The 21,399-nt window shown below is 31.7% G+C and overlaps 2 protein-coding genes across 2 annotated transcripts; one reads left to right on the top strand and one right to left on the bottom strand.

Moving 5' to 3' along the window:
- Window positions 1–692: 692 nt before the first annotated feature.
- On the bottom strand, window positions 693–9,147 carry LOC133181027 (histone acetyltransferase KAT7-like). Its single transcript, XM_061315555.1, has 13 exons — window positions 8,989–9,147; window positions 6,930–7,035; window positions 6,221–6,682; window positions 5,348–5,430; window positions 5,033–5,119; window positions 4,638–4,844; window positions 4,228–4,425; window positions 3,901–3,990; window positions 3,636–3,776; window positions 3,452–3,545; window positions 3,091–3,237; window positions 2,715–2,821; window positions 693–2,367 (listed from the first exon to the last, which is right to left on the bottom strand). The coding sequence occupies exons 1-13, from the start codon at window positions 9,001–9,003 to the stop codon at window positions 2,248–2,250; spliced, it is 1,857 nt and encodes a 618-aa protein (XP_061171539.1). The 5' UTR covers window positions 9,004–9,147; the 3' UTR covers window positions 693–2,247.
- A 372-nt stretch (window positions 9,148–9,519) lies between these two features.
- LOC133181384 (mitoferrin-2-like) lies at window positions 9,520–15,949 on the top strand. The gene is made up of 4 exons (XM_061315899.1): window positions 9,520–9,794; window positions 10,520–10,739; window positions 11,683–11,739; window positions 13,935–15,949. Exons 1-4 carry the CDS (start codon window positions 9,672–9,674, stop codon window positions 14,489–14,491), a joined length of 957 nt encoding a protein of 318 aa, XP_061171883.1. The 5' UTR covers window positions 9,520–9,671; the 3' UTR covers window positions 14,492–15,949.
- Window positions 15,950–21,399: the final 5,450 nt, after the last annotated feature.

Here is a 21,399-nt window from a genome sequence, read left to right as displayed (position 1 = left end):
AAACAGTGTAGAAAATTCGGAGAGAAATGTAGTGTAGAAAAAAAAATAATACCACTATGTAAAGAAGGTACATGTAAACGAAATATTTACTTAACCATCTACTGCCTGAGTAAAATGCTAAAAATTAAATTGCAACATCTCGAAGCGATCGGCAGTTCCATCTGTTTTGTCCATTAAAAAAACAAACATCGTATATTACTACAGAGTTTACTAATGCTCAAAGAAATGCTAATTGACGAAGGTATTATATTTCATACAACAAAGAAAGACACAATTATGCAAACATTTTGACAATTAAATACACGTGTACTCTAAACCTAATGAAAAATGGTTTTTGAAGTCATTTGACACCAATCATAACACTCAGAAATATTCAACACTGGGTAATCCGACACACTGTCTAATCCGACATTGATTTTATTTCCCGCAGCATGTCGGATAAGACAGGTTTCACTGTACATGTATGAATATTACTATTTTAGCTAGTACTTAGATAATAAATCCTGAAAAAAATGAAGTATGGTACTGGTAAATCTTTGGTTCCAATTCACAAGGCAGAAAAACAACTCAAATTTTACTTATTCAATTTTATTGTCACATTTTTCAATATTCTGTAAAGTTTTAAGGAAAGGGAAAAAAAGTCTACCAGTGATATTTCACAGATGTAAAGCAGGTTAAAATTTAATTCATGAAAAAAAATTATGCTTTTTCAATATTAATTTTCTTTTCATAGCTTAAAAAAGGATGCATGTCATTAAGTTATTTATTTTAAACATATATAAAAACATAAGTCAATGAACACTATTCAAGTTTTATAATGGCATTAAATTAGTTGGGAAAACATCATTTTTACAAAATAAGATGACAAAATATGTACAATAAATGTATTAATGTATGCTTTAAGGGAGCCGACTGGGGTTTTATTGTGTGAAAACTACTATAAAGAAACTCTTTAATTTTATACCCTATATACCTTACATTGACTTCAGTATACATGCTAAGTTTAGTGAAAATCTACCGTCTGGTTATTTTTCAGGGACCGTCTCAAAATATGGGTACATTTACTATAGGATTATGTAGGAAAATACCATTTTTTCGCACTTCGGAGCAAATTATACAAATACTACTATAGACTTTTTGCTCAAATTTTATTATTTGATGGGTAATACTATATTGTACATTTTGTGCAAGAAACACAAAATTCTACCGTCTGGTTTCCAGAGGGGGCATCTCAAAATTCATGATATTTTCCTCTTTTTATGGAGTAAAACAAAACATGACAGATACCACAGATTTACATAAAAAATAGTAACAATGATTGCTATATTCTCAATTTCCTATGTTTAAAATTCCAAGAGCATACATTTTATACTTTTTATTTTATGGCATAATTAATGACCCCGCTTAAAGAAATTCGGTTATTCATAACGTCAAAAACACACTATTACGACGTCTTTCTACCCATTATTTGAAAAATCGTTAAAAAAAATCAGTTAATTAAAAACGTAATTACATTTTTTGACCTCATATTTCCTAAATTAGTTATTTTTTATAAATTATGTAAAACTAGTTGCTTTAAAGAGTAAATACGCTTTATTTTACTATGCTGCGCGAAGTATTGCACAATGAAAACCCCAGTTGGCCCCCTTAAATAGAATTTATGAAGATAAATATTTACAACAGTTGCCATACAGTGTAAGAACATAATCCTTGTTCTTTCACTACATGGTACACAAAGGATCTATGAAAGTGAAAGCACATTGATGCATTATAACAGGACCTTAAAACACTACTTCAAATTTCTTTAATAGATATGATACAAGTTGTCAGAGAGGATAAACACACAAAACCTCATTTATCAGTGAGTCATGTCAGAATAAAAAATGCACGACATAAAAATGAGATTCTCAATTCTTTGTTTCAGGAATCATTATCAACAAATATAGTGATACAAACAGGTGAATTCACAAGGTCAAATTACCAGGAAATACATGTATATCACATTTGGGATAATAATTGTGTTATATCTTCTTTCAAAGTGAACAAGTAATTAATTTATTACCAAATTTCAAAACATAAAACTTAAATGGTTCATATTTTTCTTTCTTTCAATAGGAATAATACACATAAATAGACTAACATAAACATATGGTTTATCTTGAATAACAACACAGTTAAAACATGAGAACATGGCACCAGTGTTTTTGAAGACATCCCCACGCCCTATCTTTTGCAAAGTCTTCTTTTTCACGCTTGCTGGGGCTGTGTCCTTTTAGAATGGGGTATCCATTTCAAGCAATGTGAATCAATGGCTCTGTTATCTGTGGGCTTTTTAGCCTTCTTATCCAAGAATTCTTCTATCAAATCCTACAAAACAAAATCATTATATCAACTGATAATCAATTAATCTTTCATCTCTTTTTATAATATATATACATGAAATACTGGGATATTGGCAATTCAAATGACTTTCCAGCAGGATCACATAGAAATCACAATCCTCTAGTATCTTGCACAAATTCCTGGTAATGTTCCTCAATTTTTTGTTTGCAAAACTTGTAAAAGTAACAATACTTCAATGACAAATTCTTAATAGGAATAATTATAATAATAATAAAAAAAAGAACCAGTAGTGTGACCTTAGATTACATGTGCATGAAGTTATATACACTTTACATGTTTATCCCACGAAACAGAATATTGAAAAAATTTACCTGTCTCTTAAGGACTAGATGCTTTCCCTTCCAGTATTTTAACATGCCCAGTGCTTGTAGAGTACTGACGATGTCATTAGCATTAATGGCTGTTTCCTGGCTCACATCTACCAAAGAAAAATATTACATACACTTAAGTCACCATATTTAATAATTGTAAAGATTAGCATATCAATCATGCAACAAGATTTGAAAATTTAACACACTGCATCATTTGTTTATTTAACTAATGACTTTCTTTCATATTTAGTATCAAATCATAATCACCTACATGTAATTTAAGAATCTAGATATTCATGTATCTATATAACTTTTTTTCTCTCATTTTTTCTAGCCAAAATGCATGTAGATGAGTAGTTATTTGTTTGTTCTCTACCTTTAATACAGATTTCTTTCCCTTGGTATTTGTGTAGATAACCTAGCAGTACATCCTTCCAGTAACTCCTGTAGCTAATGAGACCCAGATCTGACAGCGGACGCTCTGGTGAGCCTATTTTGTTCTCAGTTCTACTCAATAAATAACCTGTAAAAATCCATACAACTCCATTTCACATATGCTAAATACACACAGATACTCTCCAATTTCTAAGTGTATTGAACGAAAATACAGTTTTCTACTATCATTTTCATACCTCCAAAATACATCTATCTTTAAATATATTGATTTCAGACAATTCTTTGATATGAGGCACTGTCTCATTATTAATAGTCTGTGGGTTTTGTTGCAGAGTACTTACTAAAATCTATCAACATTTTGCCATATCCTTGTCTCATGTACTGAGGAAGGGTCAATATACAGGACACATTGTAGTTCAGGAAACTGTTCTTCTCCTGTTAAAAGAATCATTATTGACAATATTTATAAATAAGAAATAATTTAAACATTCAAGACACTGTGGAATTATGAGAATACTAACAAACCTTTGAGAAGTAACCAATGATGTGACATCCATGATTGTCATTCTCCGTCATAACATAAAACAGGAATGGTTCCACATCAAAATACAGTGTCTTGTGGTCCAGAAACAGCTTAGCCAGTAGGCAAAGGTTCTGACAGTACACCTATAATACATTACAAATAGTTTAATGTATTATATTACAATTTTTATAAAGTTTTATCTATCTTCTTGGCATTATTTGCCATTTTTTTAAATTAATCTTGAAACATTATTATTTTTTTTTTTACCTTGTTTCTTTTACCATCCACTTCAAACATTGAAATGTTTTTGTTTCTGTAAATTTCATCTCCAGGTGGATGTCGCCATACACACTTGGCCTGAAATGGTGTTTAATGCAATCAGATAAAGAGAAGATATTTATCTTATCACAGTGATACAATTTAACACTGACATACAGTATCAATAGAGAAAAACATGCAACTTTTCACCCACATTCTTTGAAAATCTTACATTCAAAATACAATTAATATTTTATGTGTAGTTACTAGATATCAAAATAAAGTAAAAGGGAAACAAGCCAAATCTTTGGTAAGATTAAAATATCCTAAACCTACCATATGTCTCCTGAGAATTGTAGCAGTTTTCATGTACTTGAGACAGAATTCACACAGATAGATCTTGGGCAAGCGTGCATACTCTTCAGGATATGGGCTTGAATACCATGTGGACATTTCGTATCTTCCAATCTCCAGCTTCTTAATTCTATACTCCTGAAGGTCATTTCTGGAGTAATGGGTGGTTATCTCATGTTCCTGCATTAAATAAAAATAGAAACATAGATTACCTATAAGGAAAGAAAACCATAAGATTATTGTGATTGACTCTTAAATATTCACATCAAAAGAAAAGTGTGTGTCTTCACATTAAATTAATAACATTAACTACATTCAAATGAAATAATACCCCCCTCCCCAATCCTTACCCCCAAAATATAAAAGTAAATTTAGAAAGAAGACTGCCTTACCAGTACTTCACAAGCCTTGGCCTGAGCCTCTCTGAACAGTTTTAGATCATTCTTAGATGCCAGACCCTGGAGGAGGGGCTCCCTTGCCCTCTCAAAATTTTCCTTGTGTTGTCGATGTTTTTTCCTCAGGTCCTCGGAAACCTCCTTGAACTTCTTCCTCTCATCTCGGATTGCACGGACTTTAACTTTTTGTTCATTTGTCTGTACCTAAAAGTGTTTATAAGATATCTTATGTTACTCAATATCAAAACTAAAGTAAAACATAGTTTCTTTGTAGCACACATTGATGTTTTAATTTGTATGAAAGATTTAGGCACAATAGGAAATTTAGTAACAGTATAATAAAAAAAACATGGAACTTCAAAGAGGATATCAAATTTTTTTGGCTGTCGTACCAGTCTCCTCATGTCCCTCTTTCCTGAAGTATTTTCTAGAAATTTTTCTCTGTCCTCTTGATGCTTCTGGCGTTCATCATATTTTTTCTGTATGGAAAACAAAAAAAAACTTGCACATAGGGTATTTCACTAAAATACTAATATTACAAACAAACACTATTGACTGAATAGATTTCATTCCAAAAATTTAGCATTAATTGGAATTCAGTTGGGAAGTGTAAGAAAAATAACTACTGTACAAATTGATTTTTAATTTTAGAGCAATGTTAACTTTGCAAAATATTCTGCCACTTGCATATATAACATAAGAGATACCTTGCATTCATCTGCAGATGTGTTATGGTATAAAGGGCAGGATGCTAATGTCCTGTGAGTTTCATGTCTTCCAGTCAAATGACCTAAACACAAATTTCTACTTTGTGACACATGTAGACCATAAAAAAAGCTAACATCAACACTTACTGATATTAAAGACATCTTCATTTTCAGAAGAGTCAAATTCTTTGGGTTTTTTCCCAACTCTAAGGACAAAAGCTGCTGTATTTGATTTAATATAGAATTTTTCGGAAATTTGTTGGCAGTTCCTTGTCAATTGATAATTTGACATTAAAAATTTTTGGAATAAGCTTGTTATATACATGTACTTGATACTGTTAAAATAATGGTATTTTTTTCTTCAATTATTTAAAAAAAAATTGATTTTTTTAAACATTAAAATATTTTCAAGCTGTGCTTAATTGCATATTCTATAGATTTTAATTTGTTATAATTTTTCTTTCATGCATTCAGCTTTTTTTTTTTTTTACTGTAGGGAAAAAAAGATTTTCAACTTAAAATATGGCTTAAATTTGGCTGTGTGCTAAAAGCATAATAAGAGAGCATTCCTTCCATAGTTTTTCAAGTTTTGGTTATACTATAACATATTAACAGAATCTTTGTGTAATTTGTTGAATGTTTCATTACTCTTTAAACCACAGACAAATTATGTTGCTTGTTACTATCTATAATTAAATTGAAAATAAAATCACTATCAGTAAACCTGGTTTGGGGAATTTTCGCAACTATTCAAAACTGTTCCATTCATAAAATAAATACACGCTTGGAATATATAAGTGCAAATAAGTGAAATAATAACTGCAAATACAATCTTATGACTTGAACACTTCTCTTTAAGATACTACCACACACCTTTTGAATCACAACCAGGTAGTGGACACTTAGCATTACTCTCGTTATAGTCCATATTAGGTGTGGCCCTCTTCTCTGTCCATATAGACATCAGCCCATCTTCTGAGGACGACTCCATTGTTTGCTTTTTAGAGGACTTTCCTTGTCTTGAAGTTTGACCAAATTTTCCTCTTGGTGTCAAAGTTTTTTCACTTTTACCACTTCGCCTATCTTTTCCCTTGCTATTTTTACCAGAGTCAGATTTTCCCTTTCCAGGGCTATTGTCACTTGGTCCTCTATCTGAATCACTAGAATTCCCACTAGAACGAGAATTGCTTGCTTTGCCCTTATTCTTCACACTGCCTGTCTTGCTGCGACTTGATTTGGTGGGTGGGAGTTCACTCTCTGATTCAGACAAGGACTCCGAAAGATTGGGCTTTCTTTTTTTCTTTGGTGGTGCTGGTGGAGGTGGAGAGTTCAGGCCTGATGTCAACAGAAAACAATTAATTAGCCATTATAAAAGAGAGTGGTAGTGAAACCTAATAACCAGGGAAGTTAACACCTTCTCAATCTTTTTAACATTAGAAATGGCACAGAAAAAAAATTCAGGCTAGTTTTACTTGAAAACTTCTAAGTGTTTACTAATGAACAAATTAGCTTACCTAAAAGAAAAGGATGAACTTCCATTCCAGAAGTCCAACAAGATTTATTTTTTATAGAAAATCTTTACCTGCTGCAGACCTCCTTGTAACTCTGGCCTCTGTGACGCTCTCTGCCTCACTATCCCCCATGGAGCCCTCACTCTCCTCTGATAGGGAGGAGTCTTTTGTTGCTCTCTGAAATGATGTATTTACTATATATTCAATTTTCTTAAAATTTGTCATTACATGGTTATTTTTAATATTCTCAGTGAAGAATATTTTGCATTTTCATTTAAAAATAAGAATCAGATTCATATCATTTTAACGATTAGGACATTCTATCTACAGAATGCCCTACAAAAGTTAGTCACTCATTTGAACAATTCTTAAACTTGTTTAGTTTAATAGTAAATAGGAAAATATTCTAGCATTTATGATTTACAAGGGGCCAAATGATGCTAACATCTAGCAGGTCCAGCACAATCTCTTGATTTAGCTATATAGCTTGAATTAGCTATTTTACCACCCTCTTTTTAAATGCGTTATATTTTCAGCATGCACAAAAAGTCACAATTGGGTGCACAGTGATTCATTTTGGTGTGCGTCCTGCATAAATTACGCACAAATTTTGCCCAGGACACATTATTTCCATAAATGTGCATCCCAATGGACGCAATAATTTATAGAAGGACATGTACTATTTAAAATTATTTCGGTATAATCTGATTCAAAACTTGACCGATTGCATCATATTCACGTGCTAAGCGATATGCATGAACGATTTTAACAGGTACAAGGTTGCCAACAACAGGTCAGATTTCACAACTGCAGTTAAAAGAATTATCAGAAAATATTTGAGAGTTAGATAGCATAGTTCGATTATCACTGATTATGTCTATACCGTGGAATGTTTCTGAAACGAATACTATACCTTTGTATTTATTAATAAGCTGTAACCTGTATCATTGTTTTTTTTCTTTTCGTTTTTTCCTTACAAGCTAAGAAGTATAAAATTTAATCATTTTTATTTCCGACTCTTTTTCATTTCTTCTTAAACTTTTTTAAACTTCATTCTGCTTTTGTGCATTTTATGACTGATACAATGTGTGAGATTGTATGTACGATCTAAAAACAGAACCAAAGTGCACAGTGGACAATATATTATTTTTATGATACAAAATGACGTACAATCTTGGACAATTGATAGTAAAAGTATAAATCACTCACACCTACAATAAAACATTAGCACTTTCGTGCAATACCTTTTTTATTTCACCAGAATTTCCTCTGTAACATCTAATATACGGTACCCTTGGATTTGGATGCATTGATTTTGGCACGGGACTCATTGTTGTCATAAAGAGGGGTCCTCTGGACCCATGATAACCATTTTCAAAATGAATCACTGGTACAGTTATAGTATACAACTTTAAACTCTTCTGAAAACAATGCATGTAAAAATTGCTCTTCAAATTACATCTCCTTTAGAGACTTATTCAAGTTTTGGGGATATATAAAAGCAATTGAATGGAATTATGTAGGATACTTGATTGGTAATAATTCAAGCACAATTTGAAGCAATCCCTACTTTTCCAAGCCTCAATTCACACAAGTCTGTGACAAAGTGGTCACAGTTATTCAAAAATGGAAATACTTGTTTTGCTCCAAAGTATTCAAAAGCTGCAATGTTAGAACTATCTTTAATTCGGGTTGCATTTTAGATAGTGCTAAGTACATTATATGAATAAGCAAATACTCGTGACTTTTTGCCTTTTTCTTACAAAAACATTTTTTTCTGAAAAACTACATTAAAATAGCTTTATCAAGCTATTCTGAATAGTTTTAAAAAGCTATATAGCTAATTCAAGCTAAATCAAGAGATTGTGCTGGACCTGTCTAGTTAATGAGAAATTAACGGATTAATAGGGTTGTAAATAGTTAACTTGATCCCAGTGTGAAATGTTTGCTTTCAGGAAGTGACATTACACACTGAAAAGAGAGGAAATCTGCATCTCCAATGTCAAAAAATACAGTTAATTTCTCTGGATAACCAAAACCTTAAAATTTTGCAAGCTAAGTGAATTTTTCTCTCTTCTTACAACTTTTTTCTAAAAGCCATCTAAATTTATGAGTTGAGATACGATTTACCTTTCGTTTTGTCATTTCCAATATAATTCTATTTATATTTGCGTATCATCAAATACTTCAAAACATCAAGATTATGGCATTTTCTTTTTCATTCATTTCAATAACGATAATTCCGCCGATAATCTAGCTTCCGCTATCAAAAGCGCCCTCTATTACTGTCATCCGAGCCCGATGCAAAAATTAACCAAAAGTTTACAATGCAAACAGAATAAGTCATTTTCAGTTGAAAACAGATAAGAAATGAGCTTAATCAAGAGTATTTGAATGTAAGAAAAAAGATTACCTCGAAAAATTATTCAGATTGAAATTTAACAGTTAATAATTTGCTCACTTTCTAGTTTCTGTAAAACTAATTTTCATATTTTACTTTAGAATTATACGTTAATTTTGAAAACATTCATTTTATACTTGAAATGTTTAAATTTTTCCTCACCTATATAAACAATGAGCTTCTAACATAACATTTTTAAATGACCTCTAAATCTATCATTTTCCGAAGATCACGTATCCGGTTTCAATATTACAGTGTTTTTGCAAGCATGGCAGAGGGAAAAGGGTGACCAAAATTGAGAACAAGAGGCTAAACGAAGAAATAGATAGTGAATTGTATTATTGTTTAGTGTGAAAAGTTTTATTCTCATATGGTATACTTGAGGCATATGTAATTAAGGCTCACATATGCAATGGACTACGACGATCCATATGAGAGTCTACCAAGTACTTCAACCACGACAACGCATATGTTAGCTGGATCGGCAGCTGGTGTCTTGGAGCACAGTGTTATGTACCCTGTTGACTGTGTCAAGGTGTGTGTTACAGTAAAATACGGGCTAGGAAGCAAGCAAAGGGCATGTCTTGCTCATAATTTTGTTTTCTTTCACTGAGACTTAAAGGTCTGTGTAACGTTACATATGGTATATTGCGTAACGGGCTTCCTGTGGGTGTGTTAAATTAGTGGGTTGTAAATTTTCAACTATTCACCATTAATTGAATTTAAAATATTTGTAATTTATCTTCTTTCTGATATGCATACTAGAAGTAGTTCACCACAGACATGCTAATTGATGGTGTATTTTAGAAATTATGAAATGCAGAAATCTCAAGGGTACATAAGAATTCTATGAGCTGGGGTGAGAAGGTGTAGACAAAAAAAGATAATATATGCAAGACATGTTGAAGTGTTACCAATAGAGCCTAATAGGGATGGAAAATTAATCTACATAGGTATAGTTCCACTGTGACCATGTTGACATGATTTCAATTCTGCCAAGATTCAAAGAGATAATGTGTGAGGGGTCAGAATTTGGGAAAACTTGTATAACTTTATCTAAATGTGTTGATTTGCTTAAAATGTTAAGTCTAAACATATAGATGCTCCATGATGAGATATGATTTATTAGAGATCAAATGACTGTCACAATATGATTGTAACAAGCCAATAGTTTTAACTCAAAATGTATCTTTTAAAGCCATAGGTTTTCTATGTGAAATTGTAGCTACATTTAGTCCTTTACATTCTTTCTTTTTTCAGACACGTATGCAATCATTGGTGCCAGATCCAAAGGCTGACTATCGCAGTGTAGTGGATGCATTTAACACCATTATTCGCCATGAGGGGTTACTAAGAACAATGAAAGGAGCTCCTATAGTTGTGATAGGGGCAGGACCAGCACATGCATTCTACTTTGCATGTTATGAATATCTTAAAAAAACTCTTAGTGGGGGTCAGAAGGGCAACCATATTGTTCATGGTAGGTGTTAAATATAATTATTGGCATGTTGAAATATATATGCAGTAATTGTAAAGAAGGCAGAGGCAAACATACATAATGTAGTAAAACTGTAAACTTACCTACTACATTTCAGACTGGACAGTTGCAGAGTTTTCTGATGGGTCGTAATGACCATATATATATATATTTAGAATTGAGATAGACAAATCTAAAATCAGGGTTTTTCATTATTTTGAAATGAAGAGGTGATTTTATTCATCTGAAGAGGCTGTTTTAGAATTATTGCCAATAGTTTATTTTGCGAATTATGAAATATGAAGGGGCAAATTCTGATCATTGAAATGGTGAAAAATTGCCTCCTGCCTCCCGTTATTGAAAGTCCTGTAAAATCATTATTACTTAATTCTTTAGTTTAATTTTAATTTAATATCTCAAAATCAGTCCCAGAAATATACATTAAAGCAAGATCAATTGAGACAGAGATACAATTTTTGCATATAATAGGAATTTTTTTTAATAATTTTTGAATAATTGACTAAAGTATTCATTCTATGTTCATTTGTCAAAGAATTCAAAACCCTACATTATCTACATTGTGTTATTGTGAATAATGCATCTAGGAAGAATGTGTGTTGAGAATGCATTATCTGACAGTTATACTTTTGACTGCATATACATTTGTTATAGATCTTTATTTTCAAGATAAACATGCAGATTTTGGAGATTTGTTTCTTACCTGAGGAAATAACTATTATCTGTTCATTTGCCAAAGTCCAGTGTGTGGTATATGATAACTAATGAGTCCTGTATTTTCCAGACGAATAACTAAATGCTTAGCAATGAGGAATTTTGGACATGTATATTCATATATAGTGAGACTTGGTCTCATAGCTGGCATTAATCAAGAAAATTTACACTAGTGTATGTAATCTTTTATCACTCTATGTTTATATATTTGTAGGTGTAGCTGGATCAGTGGCGACATTGCTTCACGATTCTGTGATGGTTCCTGTTGATGGTGAGTCAAAGATTTATCTCCCTTGGCTTAAAATTTACAAATTAGATTTCTATTATATCAAAAAGTGTACTTGATTTACAATAAATATTATTAAAATTGAAACCGAAGATACCACTACCTGCTGAAACAGTGTATCAGATAACGTTGATAAATTATGTAAATGTTTCAGAAAAAATGGAATGACATATAGAGTGATTACTAGAGGGCACCTGCAAGTGATTACAAACTCCTTTGATATAACTACATGTACTCATAATATATACATTCTGTCTTATGTTTCTTGTAGTTCATTTCATAAGAATCTGTAATATATATATATTTTGATTCATCTTACAAATATGCTGAAACATTTTAGTAAGAGTAAGTTAATTATGCTGCAAAGTTTGGCCTTGACCTCATAAATTTTTAGATTTTTGTCAGTGATACCTTCAATTACCTATAGGGGAAAAAAATCTTATTAAGTGCATATTACCAATGCTGAAATTTTGTATATGTACTCTTCACACACCCTGTCTTCCCCCCTTCCCATAACCTTGACCTTAAGGTTTTTATTTCTACATTTTCATGAACTCTGGAAGGTTTCTTTTAAATGCATTTATGTGAGAGCTTTAAATTATTAATCTTGATCTTTCCCTTGAACTTATCCTTATTTTAATCTGTACATGTGCATCTAGTGGAAATGATTGAATAAGTGTTGTATGTGACAGTATGTCACAACATATTTTTGAAACAATTGATATACATTAATTTATTTGACATTCCTCATGAACCAACAGTGATTGGGAAGGCCATAAAGGTCAAAGGGACTATGGCGCAACTGTCAATGTTTTTAATGGGCCATTTTGAAAGTGAATGGGCCATCTATATATTCTGAGGGGCCATTTTAAGAAAAAACAAAATGAAAAACGTGAAATACGAAAGGAAACGCGTTTCTTTATTAACCAAATTTTTTTTTTTTTTTTTACATTTGCAGTGTAGCACATTTAAAAGAACCCGCAAACACTATAATTTTCTCATAATTTGGGTTAATAACGTCAAAATTTCAATTAAACATTGGAAATGAGTGAGGAAATGTACCTTTGTTTTCCTAAATATAGCGCTTCATGTAACAGGAAGCAGTTTTTGCCGGGTTTTAACCAATAAGATTTGTTGTTTTAAACTGACTGCATTTAAAACGAAAGTAAAACAAGCAAGAAAGTCGATCGTAATATATTTCCAACTAATATCGTTAAAATTTGAATGCGCACCTTGGCGCCACCAATGGTTGATTTAATGCACCAATTTTCACTTCAATGCGACTATGGCGCGTGGCGCAAGCTCTTCCCAATCACTGAACCAATGTGTAGTTTAGAGAGAGAAAAAAAAAGTAAAGTAAGGATAATTGCAGATATTCATATATTGCTTATTTCTATCATATACATGTAATTGAAAATTTTGTGGGCATATAGTTTTTGGTCTGTCTGTCTGTCTGTCCACAAACACTTTAACCTTACCCATAACTTATGAACACTTAGTATTCAGTGTTTTCAATAAGACTTTCAACAGAAGGAAACATTTGGAATAGCAGGAAACCAATCTCAGTGAGAGGTCTTGGGGCCGCCTTCAGTAGTTGTAGTACGTATTGGATCAAATCAAACTTCCATGAAAAAGAGCGCACTCAAAGGAAGTTACTCTAGATCATGTAGATAGTCGCAATAAAATCTACGGACTTTGTGGACCAACCCGGCAACTTTTGAATGGTTGGTGCTAGGGCTTTCGTATTTCACATGTGTATTCCTTATTACAAGACCTTTGTTTGGTACCAACATTTTTTACCACATGACCTTGGAGTTTGACCAACTTTTGAAATACTTTAACCTTGCCTATAACTTTATAATGGTTTGTTCTAGAGCTTTCATATTTCACATGCATATTTCTTGACCTTTTGTGGGGTACCAACATTTTTTTGACCTCATGATCTTGAGCTTGGAGTCTCATCTACTTTTGAAAAATTTTAAACCTTATCCGTAACTTTTGAACAGTTGGTGCTAGGACTTTCATATTTCATGTGGGTTTTTTTTCTTGAGACAAGACCTTTCTTTGAGTACCAATATTTTTAACCTTGGAGTTTGACTTACATATGAAAAAATAGAACCTTGTCAATGAGCTGCCATATGGGGAGCATCAGCTTTTCACAAACACATCTTGTTTTTCAGTGGTAAAGCAAAGAATGCAGGTATTCAACAGTCCTTATGCAAGCTGCAGAACTTGTGCTAAAGCCATTCTTAAACAGGAAGGCATCCTTGCATTTTATAGAAGCTACACCACACAACTGACAATGAACATCCCTTTCCAAAGTGTGCACTTTATGACTTATGAATTCATGCAAGATCTACTAAACCATGAGAGAACTTATAGTCCAGTGACTCATATGCTTTCTGGTGCTGCTGCAGGCGCAGTGGCAGCCTCAGTGACTATGCCACTTGATGTATGCAAAACCCTCCTCAATACACAGGAGAGCTGCACAAGGACTCATGCATCTTATATCACTGGCATGATATCTGCTTTTAGGACAGTTTATGAGTTTCAGGGCCTGACTGGGTTTTATAGAGGACTGACTGCTCGAGTGATATTTCAGATGCCCGCCACTGCCATCTCGTGGTCTGTGTATGAAGGGTTTAAGTATATCATCACCAAAAAGCAAGCTGTAGAAGACACTCTGCCAAAAACCCTTTCTATCCGAGCTGCTTCAGCATCCTCTCATCCGGACTAAATCAAAATTAAAAGTTTTCTCATTTAGGTTTTAAAAAAAGTTCAAAAATGAAAAAAAAAATCTATGAAATGCCCAAGTAATATTTATTTACACATGTACCATGATGCTTACAAAAAGAGCTTAAATTGCTTAACATACCTAGAGCTACAAAGAAATTTATGAATTGTTGCATGCAGATATGTTTTAAATGTCATATATTTCACCTAATTTGTCAGTATTTTTAAAGTTTTGACTCCAAAGTATTCTAAATTTTCTAAAGTCAGTAAATTTTTCAGTACAAAAGATTTAAGTATAGAGTAAGGTGAACGAAGCTTGTGATCAAGTACCCTTTTGATGTGTCAACCCATGAATTTACCAAAATATTTAGATCACTGGTACCTGTCATCTATCTCTTTCGATCGATGCTATCAAACAGAAAATACTTGGAGTGTTTTTGTGTCCAGCTTTCTAGAAAATCATCAGCAATATTTCAAGTGTATTTTGAAAGAAGATTTTTTTAATTGTGTGCACTGCAGAAGAGCTAGGATTTAAATTTTCCTGATCATGGAAGAAAGGAGAAGAAAAAAAAAAGAATTATACAGAATCAAAAAGGAAAAAAAATTCCAATTCCAGGAAATGTTTAAGCTCAACTGGAAAAAAAGCTTTATCTGAATTAAAGGAAAATAAAAGAAGAGGATATAGAAAAAAAGGAACTTCAGGAATAAGATTTCTAAAATTCAAAAAAGGAAGATTGGAAGAAAAATTTTGAAGGAAGATATGCTATTGCAAAATTTCAGTTTGCATATGTGAAAAATGTGAATATATTATTGTGTTGTCATTGGAAAAACCTCTGCAATGCACATTTTGTGAATTTCCTCTGGGTCATGGTATGTCAGCGCGATGGACAGCTACATAACGAGATCTCAGTTTTTATTTTTTTTTTTAGAAGCATTTACATATGTGGGCCACATATATAGAAAATAAGTTGCTTGCATGCATCCATGTGTGTGACATTACTCAGTTATGTTTTTTTTAAGATACTGATGCATGATTAGTGCATCAAATTAATTATAATTAATTACATGTATTTGATTATATAGATATACATGATATAAGAATGAATTTGTTCAGGTGTAAAGGATATGCAGATGAATCACAATGTGATGATTTTTATGCACACATCACTGTATTTAGTCATTGGCTTTGTTTAACCAAAGGATTCAGTTCAGGGAGTTTACATATCAGGATATGTAATATATAAAACTATGTGCTGGTATATTAAAAAAAACACCACCAAGTAATGTCCAAGTGTCTTTAATAGTATACATATATAACATTTTTTTTTTAAATGAATTTAATGAAAATATTGATAAAATATTAACAGGTTTGTAATCTCCTTGATTATAACTAAAACAATTTAGATATCAATATAGCTAAATCAGGAGTGAGTTTATATTCAGTATTTGTAATGTTGATAAATTGAGCATTTTAACTATTTTATTACTTCAACTTTTGTGTATAATCATTCAAAATTAAATGTATATTTTCTTAGATTTCTTAGAAATCTTCATGGTGCATTTTAGTTTTTTGGTTAATGTCATAAACGTGGATACAAGGAGGCAGTTTTCTATAATGTGGCCATATTGTTTACCTGTTGCTGTGTCAGTTGCTATGGACAGCTACTCAGTGATCTTGTTGTTGTGTTTGAAGTGTTTCTGTGTGAGAATTGAGAACGTTCTACACTATGAACAAATTTTGTTAATGTTTCTGTACATACCTTACATATATATTATATATATATCTCCATTGTGTTAAAGAAAGGCAAGGATTAATTGCACATTTATTAAATTAATTTTTTGTACTTGGAAAAAATGTCATGTGAGAATGAAGGACATCTACATGCATAATATATAATTAATATTTATTCCTTGTTTTACCTTTCATTTAGAAGCTTTTCTTACAAAGTTCTCATACATGTACATGTAAACATCTGTGTGCTAATTAACTTGAAAAAAATGGAAGCTTTTACATGTCATAAGCAGGTTTTGTTTTGTAGTTACTAGATTCAATAAGAATGAATACCGGTATATTTATAGAAAAAAAAAAATATGGGAGTGGTGGGTTGGATGGGGGTGAAGTATTTATCCTTGATTCAGTACAGTTGTATTTATATTTTTACAGTAATTATTTTTGAAACTTGTACTTAATGAACTTCAAAAAATGGTTTACAGAGTACATGTAACCACATCATCATTATGCAAAAAAGGAATCAACTACTTGTATTCAAATAGTTCATCCTGCTTCTTGAAGTACATTTAGATATGTCTCAAAATGCATGTACAATCTATATATACTTTGAACTTGTCAATTATGTTAATAGAGATCGAGGAATTACAACTTATGAAATTTTAAAGACAGGTTTAAATTTATAAAAGAGACCATTATATATAGAAAACTTGATAAATTTTAAGTACAAATGAGATCTAATTGAAGAAATTTGTAAGTAATCAGGCTTAAGTACTATTTAGACATGATTTACAGTAAAACAAACTATTATTCGCGTCATCTTTTATTCGCGATTTGTCAGTTTAAAATCAATCTGCAACGATTAATTTCCGCGACTCGGAAAACATTCTCTACAAAACAAAGCAAAATAAATGGTCGCTGCGATTAGTATTCGCAGGTAAATGTAGGTCACAAACTCATGAATATTTCTCGCATGCAAATAAAAGTTGATTTACAGTATCTGAATACTTTTTCAAAATTTTTTTTATTCACTCTTTATCAATTTTACATGAAGTACAGCTGAACTTTGGTATCTCAAACATGGATATCTCGAATACCATGCATGTCAAAGTGATTTGGAAGTCCCAAACTCTTTTTCCTAAGTATTTTAAATCTCAGTATCTCAAACCCTTGGATATTTCCAAGTTTTTTTCTCGGTACAATCAAGTTGAAGATAAGGAGGTTTGACTGTATATCATATACATGTACTTCTTGTAAAATTGATAGAGTTTTATGCATGTATGTGAAGAGAAAGAGCAGCTGATTAGAATTCAGATTTATACACTGCATGATGGAATGTATAAAATTGCCTATATATTAGGCAGTAGATAAAATACCAGTCACTTAGTTTTATTAATAATCTAAATGTAGTAGGTACACAAATCCCCATTTTCACTATCTGAAATATCAGATATTTTTCCTGAAGCTACTTTGTAATATTGATTTTAGTTACATTTTCTACTGCTGAAACTTGTACATTAATCATGTTCTGATGTTAAAAATTGATTATGGAGTGTTTTTCTAATGGATCATGTACATTCTTTGCACTATCATCATAAAGAGACACGAGAACTAGTAATCAGGAAATACAAAGTGGGCATTAAACTGGAGATTATTAACTCCATGTATACATATATATAAATCCTTGAGTCATAAACTTTGTCATGATCCCTGGATAAGTCATGGCTCCATTTAATCTTTTTAGTACATGACCACAGACTGAGACAGATAATGAAAGTATGTAAAATAGTGTACAGCCCAGCAGATGACTATAAGAAAACAAAATTTTGTCCTTCTATGGAGGATGGGGGTGTTAAACAGTTTAGGAGTATGAATTGTTTCTATGATTCACGTTTAGCATTATATTTATTGTAACATGTACATGTATGAAGACTATCAGTCATTTATCATTACTAAATCAGGGTGAAATGATTCCAATCAAGACAAATATAGATTAATTCTGCTTTGTTGGCCGGGTGCTTCATGATTTCATTACAGTTTCCCTTGAAACAAGTGTTTTTGTATGTGATGTGTACGAAATTTTGTTTGTGAAGAGGGGTTGTCCTATTAAAATTAAGTTATTCTAGTAATGGTTTTTACAAAAGAGATTTAAACATGTAATCTGAAAATTAATATATGTTTACAGTATAATCTTCACTTGGTTAAAAAAAAAAGGTATGAACACACGAAAATATGAGAATGGAAACCATGCAGATGTAATAATTTTCTCCATTTGTTTTCAGTATCTAAATTTGGGTTGTTCCTCTTGAATGGTAAAAAAATTGATGAAATTGGAAAAAAAAATTCAAATTCTATGTTTTGTTTCAAAACGACGAGAATCGTTATGAATATGGTGTCAAATGCATGAACATGTTTTTTCAGGGAAACTTGTTTTGCACTTCATATGTGTACTTTAAGATCATTTATTAGCATCATCAAAAGTTGTGTCTCCAAGTATGCTTCATATATATCCACCCTTAATATGTAGACTGAGAAGCTTTGTAAATTATACATGAATATTACACATTTTGGCAATAAGAGAAAAAGATAACAAAACCAAAGGGAGAGAAATATGTTGCAGAAGTGATGTTACGTGTATGAAATTAATTAGCATTTCTACTTTAAATAAAATCACATTACAGTTTGTTGATCAATTAAATGATTTACATCATGTTTGTTTATTTCTTTTTGTGGTCATTTGAATTTTAATTCAAGATTGATTTTGAATTTTAATTTAAGATTTCTTTCATTCTTAGATGTTCTTGCATTAGGACAAAAACTGTTGCATTGATCAATTTTTTTCAGATACATGAAAAAAAGAAATAATTTTCTAGTTTTTAGCTCACCTGAGCTGAAAGTAAAAGTGAGTTTTTCTGATCACATTTTATATTGTGTCCATCCTTCTATCTATCTGTCCATCTGTAATTTTTATATGCCCATCTATGATGGGATGTATTATGGTATTACAATCATGTCTCTCGATCTGTTTGTCTGTCCGTCTGTCTGTTAATTTATTTGTGTCCGGCTCATAACTTTAAGACTAAGAGGCTTAAAATCATCAAAGATTGTCAGCTGATGCATCTTGGGTAGGAGGTGTGTCTCATTTAAAAGTTAGGTCACTAGCTGTGACCTTTTATTAAGAAGATATGGCCAAATATGAAAAAATCTTGTCCAGCTCATAACTTCAAAATTATTTAGCTTAGAATCATCAAACTTGGACAAATAATGCATCTTTAGTAGAAGTTGTGTCCAGCACTACATTCAGGTCATTGTGACCTTTAATTAAGAAGATATGGCAAAACCCTGTCTGGTTCATAACTTTAAAATTCATCAAACTTGGAGAGATAATGCATCTTTAGTAGAAGTTGTTAGGGTCACTGTGACCTTTTTAGATTAAGATGATATGGCAAACCCTATCTGGTTCATATCTGGAAAATTATTTGGCCTAGAATCATCAAACTTGGACAGATAATGTATCTTAAGCAGAAGATGTGTGACACCTTTCATTAAACTCACTGTTACCTTTTAATAAGGTGATATTTAAAAAAAAAAAAAAATTAAGGAAGGGAGTTCATACAAATATGTGTGCAGAATGCAGTAAGCTTTCAAAAAATATTAATCAAGAAATGCACATTTTTTCATGATATACAGCTAATTACAACATTTTAAAAACAAATCTTTTCCTTCTTGCAATAACATGAATAAATGTACTGCAAGTATGCTAAGAATTAACTTGTTCATCACACAACAAATATAGTAATTCCATTTGTCCCACGAGAGTAATTATGATCTAAGGCATAGAGTTTCTTCAACATTAGTTTGATAATAGACACAAACAACATTTGTCAGTTAAAGATTAATGAAAGAGTTGAATGTAAGGCTGCTTTAATCATTTCTGTAGGAGCATCTCTGATCAGGCAGGTGTTATCATTGGGCAGAGAAATTAAAGATCTGACCTCTTAATTGCAATTGATAGCATATTTTTCAAATTTAAATAGATCTTGATGGCCAGCCTTTTCTTTTGAACATTATAGTTTCATATTAAGTAATATATATATTTTTATATCCCAACAACCAAATTGATGAGTGTCATGTCTTGATCATTAAGATGACAGATGCAAAAGTATTGTCAGTATTGTCATAAATAAAATGATTATTGGTAGTATTTTGATGTTTTATTAGGCAGAAGCATTGTTCATATTACATAAACTACAGTACAATGAACAAAGCTGCAGACAGGGCATTTGTGTCATGACCAGTTAAAAAATTCATGAAGTACTATTGTTCTTATTAATAACTACAGCATAGGAGATGATGCACATCAAACAGAAATGGAGAAAAAATTGAAATCTTTGTTCAAAGGTTGACATGATTTTCTTCCATGCACACTAATCTTTTTATGATGAATATTAAAACAATATCTGACAGGCGTATCATGTGCTGTGGAGTAGAGCTACAGTCTCATCAGAGACTTCTGTTTTTTTTTTTTTTTTTTTTTTTTTTTTTTTTTTTTTTTTTTTTTTTTAAATAAATAATGGATCCTTGTTGCCCATGGCTAATTGTATTCGGCGCGTCGGCGCGCTCGCGCAACAGATTTTGTTTATAAAATAAATTATCGCTTATACAATATTGTTAGCATCGGGCTCGATATCATAAATAATCAAAGTACTGAGAAGTACAGAGAGCCGGGCTCATTTACAGAGAAGTGAACAAGTCCGTTTTACATGAAACATACATTGTAATTACAGATGAATAACAACAAGACACTGGAAGAATATGTAACACAAAAATATATTTATGGCATATAGTATAAATAAAAAAATGTTTAAAAGATAAAATAAAATAAAATGCAGTTTGAATTTACATTGATGCAGCAAGGTCAAACGTTTATACACAGACGGGTCCTCAGCGGGGAGTTTTGCATAAAGGTGTGCATCGGGTCACATGCTCCCCGCATTAGCCTGGTAACACAACCTTTATCTATAGAATGTGAAGCTGGCAGACTTGATGAAATTACCTATCGCATCTTTTAAACAAATAATTTATTGAAGAAAAGGGGAGAAAGTATATTATCAATTTTTTTTTTTTTTTTTTTTTTTTTTTTTTTTTTTTTTTTTTTTTTTTTTTTAGAGAATTTCTTAGTT

Source organism: Saccostrea echinata, unplaced genomic scaffold (genome assembly GCF_033153115.1).
Source record: "Saccostrea echinata isolate AGI-Se365-2 ecotype Australia unplaced genomic scaffold, CSIRO_AGI_Sech_v1 ptg000008l, whole genome shotgun sequence".
Classification (NCBI taxonomy): domain Eukaryota; kingdom Metazoa; phylum Mollusca; class Bivalvia; order Ostreida; family Ostreidae; genus Saccostrea; species Saccostrea echinata.
Note: the sequence above shows the minus strand (reverse complement) of the source record. Positions and strands in the feature narration are given on the sequence as shown.